Below are 13488 nucleotides of genomic sequence, written 5' to 3' on the forward strand. Positions count from 1 at the left end.
GAAGGCTTCTTGGCCAGGAACTGCTGGGTGTGGGCAGAATTCAGAATGGAGGACGTGGTGGGCTGAGTGATGGCCTCAAAGACACACAGGGCCCCATCCCTACAGCCTGTGAGTGTTGTCTTTTGGGGCAGAAGGTGCTGTGCAGACGCAGTGAAGCTAAGGATTCTGGCAGGAAGGGATGGATTGTCCTGGATTAGAGGGGTCGACCTAGTACAAACATGCAGGTTCTTATAAGAGGGAGGGAGAGAGAGATCTGGCTCCAGACAGACAGAGGAGAAGGTGATAAGACAGAAGCAGAGATATTTGACGATGCTCCACTCCTGGCTGCGAGGTGGGGGGACCATGAGCCAAGAGGAGCAGAGGACGAAGACGTGGAGGCTGAAAAGGGCAAGGAAGCGGGTTCTTTCCTGGAGTCTCTAGCCCAGTGAAACTGAGGCTTGGACTTCTGGCCTCCAGAACTATAAGGGAATGAACGTGCCGTGCTAAGCTGCTGAGCTGGTGGTAACTTGTTACAGTAGCTGTGAGAAAGCCACAGGGGCGACGAAAGCAGGTGGGGCGTGGGTGACGCAGAGCACGTCCCAGGCAGCACTGGGCTGCACCAGATGATCAGAGGTGGAGGAGCTGAAGGTGGAGGGGACTGGAAGGCTGAGGTCAATGCGAGGCAGGCCTGGAGCAGGGTTGTAAAACTCGTAAACTCGATTTAGACACCATCGAAATGTACGGAGCACGTCCTGTGTGCCTGGCCCTCGGTTAGGCAATCTGCACATTGGCCTGCTATACCAGCTGGTCACTGCTCCTCTCTACAGAGGAAGCACCTGAGGGTGGTGCAGGGAGGAGTGTGAGTCTCAGAAGGGCAAAGATCCTCTCAGGGAGGAGGGCGGGTAGCAGAAAAGGAGCTGCAGCGCAGGGGGTCCCGGTGAAAAACTACCGTCCTGAAGCGCAGGCCCGATGGTACAGTGGGGAGAAAGGCTGAAGACGGAGGTCCTCATTCAGGGCCTTGTGCAGCGTTCTCCGGGAGGGGCGAGGCAGGGGACACACAGGGAGGGGGACACGGTGGGGATGACGGAGGGAAGGGAGAAAACATGGGAACCGAGGGAGAGAGGAGGGGAGCAGAACACGCTCATGCCGGGGCCCCCATCACTGGCAATGCAACCTTCTGAGAACTTCCACCAGGGAAGAGTGAGAATACTATTGTGATAGCTCTCAAGTATTAAGCACCTGCCGTATACCAGGCACCAATATTTTCTTGTCGTTATAAACAGCCCAGCAAGGAAATGTGTTTGTCTTTATAGGGGAGACGATGGAGGCGTGGCAAGGTCAGGCTACAGGTCTGCGAAGTGGTAGGATCGGAATCCAGACCTCAGTCTGAAATTCTTTTTTAAAAGAGAGTGGAGGCTGCAGAGTAAAGGGCTGGGTTGGCTCACGTGACGTGTGTGTGGGGACAGGTGTATTGGGAGGCCACTGAGGTGGCAGGGAGGCGAGATGGTGGGAGTGCAGGGGAGGGTTGGCTTGGGCTGTGAGAACCAGGCAGGAGCGTGGATTTGTGGTGGCTGAATTGGGACAGGTCTGGGACTCGGCTCACTGCAGCCTGTGGCCCAGGAACCCAAGGGGAAGGATGCAGAGAGGGTTAGGGACAGACGGGAGTCAAGGATATTGAAGGGGAAGAGAGAATGAGTGATTATGTTTCTAGATTCGATGATGAACAATAATCATAATGAGACTTCTCTCTTTTGCGAGAAGGGGCAATTCTTCCTTATGTTTCTGGTTACAAAAGTTATGCATGCCTATTACAAAAATTCAAACATTACAAAAATCTGCATGTGAAAAGTGTTCACTGCTGTACCCTCAGTGGCCGCACACAGTAGGCCTGCAGTAAACACATAGTAGGCCTTGCATGCATGTGGAGTGAATGTATGCAAGTAAAGGTCCTAGACACTGGGATAATGCTCTCAATAGGTTTACGTCTCTTCTCCACATTTTTCTTTTGATCACACAGTAACATTTTTAAAAACCAAAAATGGGAGTACACTATGCATTGTATTACAACTGGACTTTTTTCACTGAAAATTGCTGCCTATTCAGGTTATCAGAGAAAGAGAGACTTTCTACGTATGCAGGGAGGCCTTTTGTTTGTGACAAAGTCTGCAGAAACAGACACCAAAACTGACCTTGTGAAGATAAATACGGAGCCCGTTCTTATCTCGGGAGCTGGGAAACCAGGCGGGAGGCATGGGAGCTCAGTTTCAAGGTCGTGGCTCAGAGGTTTCCCATCTCCCAGGCCGGAACACGCGGCCAAGCCTTCACCGACCAGACCTCCAGGGGCGGCTCCAGCCTCTGTACCTCCTGTACAGAGCCAAACGGCGCAGGCGGCTTCCCCCCCTCGACTGGACCTGATCTCCTGGGGACCAGTTCGGGATTTGCAAACCTGGCTTGTTAGGTGTGTTTTGTCTCCGAGGACAGTATTCTGAAAGGCGGGTACTGCGTGACTAAGAGCAGGGGCTTTGAGCGCAGAGGGACCTGGATGGAGTCCCAGCTTCGCCACCTGGCAGCTGGGATGCACGGCCCGTTCTCACGACTCCAGGAAGGTGGCCAGGAAAGGGCTCTGGTTGCCACCCCCACTGAGGCCACATTATTAAGTGGACAGGTACTGGAGGCAGATGATGATGGCAGACCATGCTCGTTAAGGCGCTGTGACTCAGGCTCTGTGACTTGGGTGTTCACACATCGCTTCATCCTCACTACGACCTTGGGGGAGTTCATCCCCGTTTTTTTTTAAAGATTTTATTTATTTATCTTTAGAGGGGAAGGGACAGAGAGAGGGAGAGAAACATCAATGTATGGTTGCCTTTCATGCATCCCCTGCTGGGAACTGGCCTGCAGGGAACCAGCCTGCAACCCAGGCATGTGCCCTTACTGGGAATCGAACCACGACTGTCTGGTTCGCAGGCCCGCGCTCAATCCACTGAGCTACACCAGCCAGGGCCATCCCCGTTTTATAAACAAGTGAGCAGGGGCACAGAGAAGGCAAGTCACTTTCTCACGCAGCAAGAAAGTCCGCAGTGAGAGGCAAAGCCTAGCTGGTCCCCGAAGCCCAGACTCGGGGCCATTCTGCCCTAACGTGAATGGGCTTTCCTTGGGCGTGGCTCACGGTGGGAACACGAACACCCGGCTCTGTCTCTGCCCAAGTTAATGACAGAACCTGCCACCTAGAACTGGGCGTGTACCCGGGTCCCCTCTGGATCCTCGGAGGGAGTGAGGGGACCCAGAAAAGCCACCGGCATTAGGACCACGATGACTTCCATTGGGGTCCTGACCCTACCATACACCAGCTGTGTGACCTTGAGCAAGTTTCTTAATGTCATTGAGACAGTCCCTGACCTGCAAAGGCAGTAATAGCCCCTGGCTCATTGGGTCGTGGGAGGATAAAAGCGCACACTGTGTGCACAACGTCTCACACAGCTGCACTTCCCTGGAGGGGCCAAGTGAACCACGGCTCCTGTCCCCTCTCTCGGGAGCTGCGCACACAGTGGGCTCCAGGGGCGTTTGTGGGGGGGTGCTGAGTGACTGGGGACCCTGCCGGCCTCAGCAATACACAGTACCTGAGTCACCTTATTGTGGTGAAATACGCACAAAACATTTCTTGAGCCAGTTTCTTCAATTCTAAAATGAGGCTATAGTACCCACCTCATAGAGCTATTGTGAGGATGAAATGGGAAAATGCATGAAAAATGCTTAGAACAGCCATCAAAGTGTAAGTGCTCAGTAATGAACGGTAACCAGGTAACCACCGTTGTCACCACCACCACCATTATCCTCCTCCTTGTTCTCCCCATCATCATCACCACTGTCACCGTCATCCCTGTGTACAGGACTCTGTACTAGGAATTCACGACAGTAGTACTTAATATAGAGAATATATGGAATCCTGTAGCTCACCTCTTTCTCTTTAGTCTTTTGGGACCTTGCCATACTGCTTGTACTGAGAGATAAAGGCCTCTTACCATCAGCTTCCTCTCTGCTGAGCTTCCTCTCTGCTGAAGGATGGGCCCTGCTTGCTGACCTTTCTGCTACGACCCTCCCTGCTTCTTCTCTGACTTCTTAGAACAAAGTAGCTGTCATCACAGAATCCGGTCTGTGTTTCCCAAATGGGTGTTCCACAGAGCGTCACCCCAGGAGGTGTTAGTTGGGGGAAGGGGCACTAAGAAACAAGTTTATTCTGGGAACCCCATTCTTCATCCCATCCTTACAGACCCCCAGTGCACGCTGGGATAAAAGGGATGCAGAGACCTGCTCAGTACTGTTCAGGCCCCCCGACACTGGGAAATGCTGCCTAAAGGGAGTCCTTCTGGAATTGCTGGCCCAACGGCTCAACTTCACAGTCCGCATTTCCTTATGGTGACATACGACCAGATTTAGACATAGGCTACAGTGACTCACATGTCCTGGGATTGGGGAGGGGGCTGTCCGTACAGAGCTCGGCCCCACTGAGACTGTGGATCGTGGTCTGTCTCTGCTTTAGTTCAAATCTTGAGGAGCAGCTGGAAGTGCCGTCACGACTCCCTGATTTCACGTGCCCGCAAGAGCCTGCTGTGGTCGCAGCCACAGTGAAACCAGGGCTGGGCCCCTGGGGTGTTGGGAGAAACCCAGCCCCATTTTCTCTGTGTTACATGCAAGGGGTGGGCATTCATATAAAAGTTAATCTTGTTTTCTCCTTTTTTTTTTTTTTAAGAACGTTATATCACCTTCTGGATTACTTTGGAGACATCCTGACTGGGGGTGTAGAATCACCAGAGTTGAAAAATCACTCCTCTATTCTCATTCGTCGCTGTAAAAATGTGAAATTCATGCAGCCTCATGGAAGGGCAATTTGGCAAGGAGCATGAACAATCTTCAGAGTGTTTGAGGTCCTCGGGGTGTAGCTCTGGGCTCTCCCTTGTCACTCAGTAATTTCTTCCTGATACTATTCACACATATGGCTTTGGTCATCCAGCCGTCTTCCATCCATCCACTCATTCATCATCCATATCCATCCACCATCCATCCATCCTCCCATCCACCCACCCATCATCCATCCATTATCCTCCCATCCATCCATCCATCATCCATCTGACAGGTAATAAGCACCCACTGTGTGGCACATGTTCTTCTGGGTTCTGGGTTACGTCACTAACATCTATTTCCAGACTAGGCATCCAGGGTGACAGCTGCGTCCTTGACACCTCATCTTGGGTGTCTCACAGGCACCTCACACTCATCTTCACCCTCAAACTGGTCCTCATGCAGCATTCCTCATACGGATTTCGGTGAAGAAGCCACATCTGTCCTTTCGCAGCCGGAAACCTGGGGGTCTGTAGACCTCTTTCTCTGTCACCTTCTTCTATCCGTATCCAATCTCACCCTGAGGCCTGTGGCTACACCCCTTAAATACCCCGGGAATCGTCTCCCTTTCTCCATCCTCACCCCTGCTGTAGTGCTAGCCACCGTCATCGCTCATGACAGCTCCTGACTGGTGTTCTGTGCTGGCCACCTTCCAGTGCATTTTCCCCTCGCAGCCAAGATGACTGTCTGCAATGCGAACTCCCCATCAGTTCTTTGCTTAAACCCTTCCATGGGCTCCTCGCTGCTCTTAGGATAAAGCAGAGCTTCTTACCAGGGCCCCGTGAGCCGCCACGTGACACAGCCCCTGCTGACCTCCCTGGCAGGCCCTGCTCTGCCCCCACGCCTATTTCTAAATTCATCCCCTTGTGTCTTCCATGCACCCTGCACTGTGCTCCCTTTACCCAGAGTGCTGTGTTGCCCCCTCCCCTCTTTGGGAAATAACTCCCATGCACCCTGCCCTTCCCGACCAGGTCAGAGTCTGGCACTTCTCATTCATAGCAACCGTCACCGTTAAAATGTTATGTGAGTGATTTTTCAGTTAATGCCCACCTTATGCCTCCCTGAGACTGTAAGATCTGCAAGGGCAGGAGTGGTGCCTATTTTTCTTCCCTAATATTTTTATTATAAAACATTTTAAATGCAAAGTGGGAGGAATGCTGTGGCCAATGCCCCACCACCCGGATTCTACCCGCTTCTGACCCCATCATGTCTCTGCCTCGCAGGCTGCCTGGTGTCTGAGGGGCCTGCAGTAAATCTCTGCTGAGGGGAAGTGGTCGCGTCCTGCCACCTCTGGGATGATAAAGGCATGCAGGTGCCAGAACGTACAAGGGTGTTTATTTCAGCATTATCCATAAACGTGGAAAACTGGAAGCAACATCAACGCCCGGGACGGAGGACTGGCGAACTACACTGCCACCGCTGTACAAGATGGGACTCCTCGCCGTCAGTGACGAGGGTGACAAGAACCTGTGAGCACTGACAGAGGAGGGTGCTCCTGGTGTGCCATTCGGAAGACAATGAATGAGAGTGGGTGTAACACTATCTTTTGTAAAATTAAAGAATCAGCAAACACAGGGCTAGTGCCTACTCTACACCAGCTGCTTGACACCCATCTCTGCATTTAAACCTCACGGCAACCCTACGGGCAGAAGGGTGAGTGACCCTTATTAGTCCCGTTAGCAGGCAAGGGAACGGAGGAGGCGCAGGGTAAGTGACTTGCCTAGAATCACGCAGCTGCCTCCATGGGAAAAGGTCTTGGACACCACACATAGAATGTAATAGCGGTGACGATGCCAAACGCTGGCGAGGATGTGGAGCAGTGGGAACTCTCACTCACTGTTGGGGGAAATGCAGAAACGGCCCAGCCACTTTGGTGGTCACTTTAAAAACCGAATATGCTCTTTGCATATTCGATCCAGCAATCATGCCTTTTGATGGTTACCCCAAGGAGTCGGAGACTTATGCTACACAGCAGCCGGCACGTGGGTGTTCGGGGCAGCTTCATCCCCAGCTGCCCAGACATGGACGCCACTAAAACACCCGCCACTAAAACGCCCGCCCTTCGGCAGCAGAATAAACAGTGGGGCCTGCAGACAGTGTTTGCTACTTAGCCCTGCAGGGGAAGGAGCTATCGAACCCTGAAAAGGCGTGGAGGAAACGTAAATGCTTGTCACAAAGGGAGAGAAGCCGATCTGAAAGTGCTGCCTATGTACCGCACTATTCCAACTCCATGACATTCGGGAAGAGGCAAAACCATGGAGACAGTAGGAAGACCAGGGGCTGCCAGGGGCAGCGGTGGGGGTGGGGTGGATAGGTAGGAGGAGCACAGAGGGTTTTTAGGGCAGTGGAAACACTCCGTATGACACATAATGGCAGACACATGTCATTACAGAGTTGTGCGGAGCCAGAGAATGCCCAATACCCGGAGTGAACCCTGACCTCGACTGTGGACTCAGTTGAGGCGTGGCTGTCAGTTCGTCAATTGCCATGAATGTATCTCTCTGGTGCCTCTGCAGGCGCAAGGGGCTGACGGGAAATCTGTCCTTTCCCCTTAATTTTGTAGGGAACTGAAAACTACCCCCCAAAAGCCCATTGCAAATAAATATAACTGTAGCTATTGCTGAGAGATAAGATTTAGTACAATTTTGATGCAATCTTCCTTTGGCCTCTGTCTTGTCTCATTTTTCTTGTGATCTCATCTCACGTGTTTTCTCCAAGGAAGAGCACTTCCCCAGAGGAGGAGGAAAGGAAGTCTCGGGAAGGGGATACCTGGCCGCACGCCTAAGAAGCCTTCCTGAACAGATGTCCCACCGTGACAAGACACAACGCGACATTTCAGAGCTATGCAGCTAAGTGAGAGAAAGAAGTTCCGGTAACCTTTGTCGGAGCAGGGGAGCTGGATCCCCACGTCGCGGAGGAGCCGCTCGGTGTCCTCCAGCCAGCACTGCAGCAGGCGCAGCGTGTCCAGCGCCACCTTCTGGAGCCCGGAAATAGGCGGGCTCACCTGAAGGCGCTGGAGGCGGTCCACCTCCTTCTTCAGGTCCTTGCTACCGCAAGGCATTTGCATGCAAGCCTGCAAAGAGATGCGACCCTGAGCAGCCCAGACACTGTCGCCACAAACAGCACCTGACCTGACCCGTGAAGAACAATGCTCTTGACTTTGCCATGAAACCAGCAGGGCCACGTGTCCGCTGCACTGGGAAGGCCCATCAGTTTTATTTGCTTTTACTTTGGAGGAGGGGAGGGGGGTGTTGGGGGGGGGGAGCTTTTATTTTCTTTGCACCTTAACTTGGACTTTTGGTGGTCAAAGAGACCCTGCTGAGGTCTCTTCGATTTGAAACCCAGATTGCCAAGGACAATTGGCTGAAGTGAGAACTGAATTTGGCTATTTTTACTTGTCAAAGTTCCTGCTGACATCGACAGGCACACTGGTCAGAAAGTGCGGTTTCCTGATTAGGAAGAGCTGACAAGCCCACATTTGCACGATCTCCCCAAACAGTAGCCGCTGATTTCCAGAGAAGCAGAAGCAGCTGTCTGCTCTGATATGCAGGGTCCCTGGTGTGGGGCCTGTGAGGGCTTGGCCCGACACTCCCCCCCCCCCCCCCCCCATCAAAGGCAGGCTTCCCACGCTGGGCCAAAGAGAAAGTGCAGATAAGCAGCAGGGATGTTTCTCTGGTTTCTCTGGAAATAGCACTGGACTCTTCCTGCCTCTGGGGCAGGATGCAGGCCCTTCCCCCTTGGCCACACCAAGTTCACCTGGGGGCAGATTTTGAGGTCCTTTGCTTTCAGTGCTCAAACAAGCTTCCCAAACAATAGAAAGGTATGCAAAGAAGCAGAGCTCTTCTGACCTCCTCCATGAGGGCTGGCCAGTTTCTCGTGTGAGCAGTGCAAATTTAGACACAGGGGACGGGTGTGAAAGCAGAGGGGGCCACCTGGCAGCTGTCGAGCGCCCTCTGCAGCTTCTCAGCGCTCTCCGCGATCTCCTCCTGCCTGCTGTTGCTGAGCTGCAACTCCTGCAGGCTCCATTTTCCCTGCTGGAAGTTGATGCTGTCCTCGGTGACCTGGGTAATCTTCTCTAGTAACTGGTGATCGAGAGGGGAAAAAAAAAGATATAAAATACAGGGCAGCTCTGGGAGGAGGGGACTGGGGAGCGTCACCGGGTCTCTGCCGGTGGGGAAGGAGGGCCCGACAGGTTTTGGCAATGGCCTTGGATGGAGGAGGCCATCAGCTCTGTCGGCAAGACATGTTTCCTGGGATTGGAGATAGTTTTTAAGATCCCAAGGCCTGTCTGGTTGCCATTCATTTGTTCTAGATTTTTCTGCCTTCGAGGAGTGATTCATAACACGGTGCCATGGGCTCATGGAGAGGAGCTCAGGGTGTCCTGTGGCCAAGCAGAGGCACGGGTCCTCAGGTGCACATTGACACGGCAGAGGGTGGGAGAGAATTACTGGAGGGTGAATGAGGCAGTCCCTCCAGCCAGAAGTGTGTCCTCACCACCATCCATCCTTCCTCTTCAAAAGGAAGGAGCCAGGACACATCACCTGGGGGGAGGCGGCCCTTCCTCCCAGGACTAATGAAGGTTACACGTGGGTGTCCGGTGACCAGAAATACCCTGAGTGATTTAACTGGATGTTCACAGAAACATTTCTAGGGAGTTTAACTGGCTTTTACCTTGAAAACAAAACAAAACAATAATCCCATAAAATCAAAACAAATCTTTATGGTGTAGCAACAGTGTGAGAAATGCCACCAACACAAAACAGGGACAGGTGCTCCCAGTGTCTGCAGCCCCAGGTCCCCAAAGAAGCCAGCACACCAGCTGCACCAACCTGTTGGTCGGTGACGGGTTTGTCCTGGAACGGCTTCGCTCGCCCGTAGGTGGCCTTGATGACCTGACTCCGGAAGTGCTCCAGCTGTGGCACAAAGCGAGGCAACTAGGTCAGCAGGGCAGCCGGAGCTGGGGGTCCGGGGGTGGCCTTGCCATCCAGGGGCCCGGGGGACTCAGTGAGAAGGGCCTGAGCATTGGTTAATGGTCGTTGCGGGTTATTAGAGTCTCCCCGTCTCTCTCTGGGAGGGGCAGCAGGTTTTAATTACTCCTTCGACCCGCCTGCCTGCCCGCCTTGCCCGCTGATGCGTGTGGTCAGCACGCACACGTCTCAAGCCCTCAGAAGAGCCGCTCGCTGCCAATTATCCAGTGGGAAGCCTGGGGCCGGGAGCGCTCGGCTGTAATTGCTAAGCTGGCATCAGGCTGTGAGAGAAATATTGAGGCTGTCAGCCCAAGGAAACCGTGGAATCAGCCAGGGTGCCTGCGGGCAGGAGGACTGGCTCCCTTCTGCCACATCGAGCCTCACACCAGACGTGTCCCGGAGACTCCGTCTACCGCAGTCCCCTTTGTGTCCCCAGGGACCGGTACAGTGCCAGGCACAGAGTAGACACTCGGTAAATATTCACTGAACGCTTCTGAACAGAAACACCGGTCAGAGGCAGGGCCCTCGACTTTGGTTCAACCCAAATCTGAGTGCCTCCCTGGTGCTGGCGTCTTCAGATTGCGGGTGATGAGGTAGCACAGTTAAATTAAATCGGGCGTGCGGATTCGCAAGTTCAAGGTTTCATGAGGAGGGAGAGGTGGAGGAGCCTAAGTTTATCTGGGAATTTACTAGCACGGTGGCCCCTGGCCTGGGTTTTTGGTTCACCGGCAAAACGTGGTCATTAAAGACTCTAAAATCAGAGTTCTGAAGGGACCCAAAGGGCCAGTGAATCAGCTTAAAAGGCAGTGGGTCCCAAAATGCAGGAGTTTACCGCATGGAGTTCTGGGGAACTGAGACTTGAAGCGATGACTCACTTAAGGACGTCCCTGTGGCCGGCCGGCCTGCCAGAAGCCGATGGGGGCGCCGCAGTCAAAGGGGGCCCTGACTCATTCAAAGAGGAGGTTACTTAGAGTGGGACCTGTGAGTGACTGCCCCCTTACCACCACAGACACTGACAACTGTGCTCAGAGGTGGAGAGACAGGTTCCCTTGGACAATGGGCTCAGTCTTGGGGTCACTAGGCTGGGGGAGGGTGAATTTAGATAGAGAGCGGGACCACGGAGACAAGGTACTGGGGTGGGACCGTCCTGGGGACAGACCGGGGGCTCATCTCTCTCTCTCTCTCTCTCTCTCTCTCGTCTAGACCTGAAGGACTCTCACAGTCTCTGAGGCCCCTCCAAGATGACTTCTTCCTGGGCTCCACCTTGGCACTCGGGCAGGTGGAGCGGATTACCCCCTCAAGTCAGGTGTGTGCTGGGGAGTGCGGAGTGCAGGAGAGGTGTGGGGTGGCCCCCACAGGCCGGCTCCCTGCCCTTGCTAAGGGGTCGGCACGCAGCAGGAGCAATGACTCCGGGGTGATGGTGGTGGACGTCTGCTGAAGGAGCTGTAACATCTGCCCAGCAGTCAGCACCCTTATTCAACCCGCGTGTGCCTCTGACAAAGATGGGCCACTCTGCCGGGTCAGGATCGAACACTGCTGAGTGGGAGGGCTTTGGGGGCGGGGCTGGGTGGGGTGGAAGGACACTTAGGAATGGAGTTCTTAGCCTTTTTTTGGTGGTTCACAGATCCCTCTGAGTGTCCACAGAGCAGCACACTGGACACACATTCCCACACAAAAGAGCACATACACACATACAGACGCCCCGGAGCCGGGGCTGCCAGGAGGAGGCCAAGGTGAGCTGCCCTTGGTGAACCTTATTCTGGAGGGTTAGTGCCCCCACCCTGGCTTCCATTTGCCTCCCAGAGCCTCTGGTGAAGTCTCATGTGCATGCTGCAGCCCTCGCATCTGTGCCACGTGCAAGAGGAGGGGCCCTGGGCCATCCTAGGTCAGAGCGTTAGACAAAATTGCACCCGGACCAGCTGGGCCAGGCCTGTTCTCCTCCCTGCCCAGGATTTCCATCTTTCATGAGTTGTGGCATTCTGGGGTTTTACTTTCTTAAGAAAAGCAGCATTTCGCCCTGGTGCGGCTCAGTGGATTGAGCACTGGCCTGCGAACCAAAAGGTTGCCAGTTCAATTCCCAGTCAGGGCACATGCCTAGGTTGCAGGCCGGGTCCCCAGTTGGGGGCATGTGAGAGGCAACCAATCGATGTGTTTCTTGCACATCAATGTTTCTCTCCCTCTCTTTCTCCTTCCCCTCCCCTCTCTAAAAATAAATAAGATCTTTAAAAAAATTAAAAAGAAGGAAAGAAAAGCGGCATTTCCTTGGGGGCCCCAAGGAGGAAAGACAATGATAAATGTCAGAATGAAAAATGTTGGGGAGCCCTGGCTGGTGTGGATCAGTGGATTGAGTGCCAGCCTGTGAATCAAAAGGTCACTGGTTCGATTCCTAGTCAGGGCACACGCCTGGGTTGCGGTCCGGGTCTCCAGTTGGGGACGCTTGAGAGGCAACCACACACTGAAGTTTCTTTCCCTCTCTTTCTCCCTCCCTTCCCCTCTCTAAAAATAAATAAATATATTTTTTTTTAAAAAGGAAAATATTAGGGAGAAAGTACTCGAAACACCATTCGGGTCAAGGGGCTCAAACCCTCCTCAAGCAGCAACAGCAGGTCTGGGTAAGCGGGTCAGGGACTGAGGAGCGGCCAATCGGTCAGGGTCCCGGGCAATAGCGAACCACCAGAGTGGGCAGCTCCCCAGCAGGAACAGGCTCTTCGGGGACGTCCATTGGGATGCAGAGGCCACACAAAGCTCCTGCCCAGACACAGCTGAGAATCCGGGCACAGCCGCCGTCCTCCTCACTCACCCGCCAGCCACCTGGGTGCAGAACCTCCAGGGGGAACGTGGGCCAATGAGGGGGGCTCTGGAGCACGCTCGCCTACCTGACCTACTGCCCTTTCCAAATTGACTTTAATGAGGTTCTCTCTGTTCCCCATTTCTTGCAGCTGAAGCAATTTCCTCCTGGAATCCTCCTGAAGCTTCTCTTCAACCTGAAAGGACGATGAAAGCAGGCGCTTGCCGCTAATGTGACCGTGACGCTCGCTGGGGAGGTCCCTCCGGGAGGTCTAATGGCCCAGGGAGTCCCGGCGGGGCAGGGGCAGCTGCAGGCCGAGTGGCAGGGTCATGGGCGTGCACGACCGCAGGCTCCAGTCCCAGTTCGGTCCTTCACAAGCCCTCAGACCCCGGGAGAGTTATTGCCCTGCCCTGTGACTCAGTGTTCTCATCTGTCACGTGGGAAGGACGATACTAGTACTGCCTCACAGAGATACCGTGGGGACTCGAGATGTTTAGACTAGTGCAGTACTTCTTAAGGGGGTTCTGGAACCCACTCTGGAGGCTTGCTAAGGGATGAATCACAGCCTGGAAGGGCTTCCGGATTTCTTCCCCCTTGTTTGGGCGACAGTGAGCTCGGGAGTGCTCGCTGCTACCCTCTGCTGGCCCTCACAGGACCCTGCAGCTGCTCCATTCATTTCTCAACAACAAACATTTTGGGAGCCTGTGTTGAGCCCAGGGCTCCGGCGTTACCAGGAAAAGGGGCGAACTCTCCTAAATAAATGAAAGGATTTTATATTGAAACAACTTCACGAGCTGTTTACTGGGGAGCCACAGCGGGGAGGGTTACACAGATGTAATAAAAACCCAGGAAAGC

At 53.8% G+C, this 13488-nt stretch overlaps 1 protein-coding gene across 1 annotated transcript in view; it reads right to left on the reverse strand.

The window, feature by feature from the left end:
• FHAD1 (forkhead associated phosphopeptide binding domain 1) overlaps positions 1–13488 on the reverse strand; it is a 109211-nt gene that overhangs the window by 43411 nt on the left and 52312 nt on the right. Inside the window, exons 11-14 of the mRNA XM_037146126.2 lie at positions 12722–12829; positions 9708–9791; positions 8811–8960; positions 7756–7951 (exon numbers count right to left, since the gene is read on the reverse strand). Coding sequence (XP_037002021.2) covers positions 7756–7951; positions 8811–8960; positions 9708–9791; positions 12722–12829 — 538 coding nt within the window. The remainder of the gene's footprint in view (positions 1–7755; positions 7952–8810; positions 8961–9707; positions 9792–12721; positions 12830–13488) is intronic.

Source organism: Artibeus jamaicensis, unplaced genomic scaffold, assembly GCF_021234435.1.
Source record: "Artibeus jamaicensis isolate MK-2021 breed Jamaican fruit bat unplaced genomic scaffold, CSHL_Jam_final scaffold_847, whole genome shotgun sequence".
Taxonomy (NCBI): domain Eukaryota; kingdom Metazoa; phylum Chordata; class Mammalia; order Chiroptera; family Phyllostomidae; genus Artibeus; species Artibeus jamaicensis.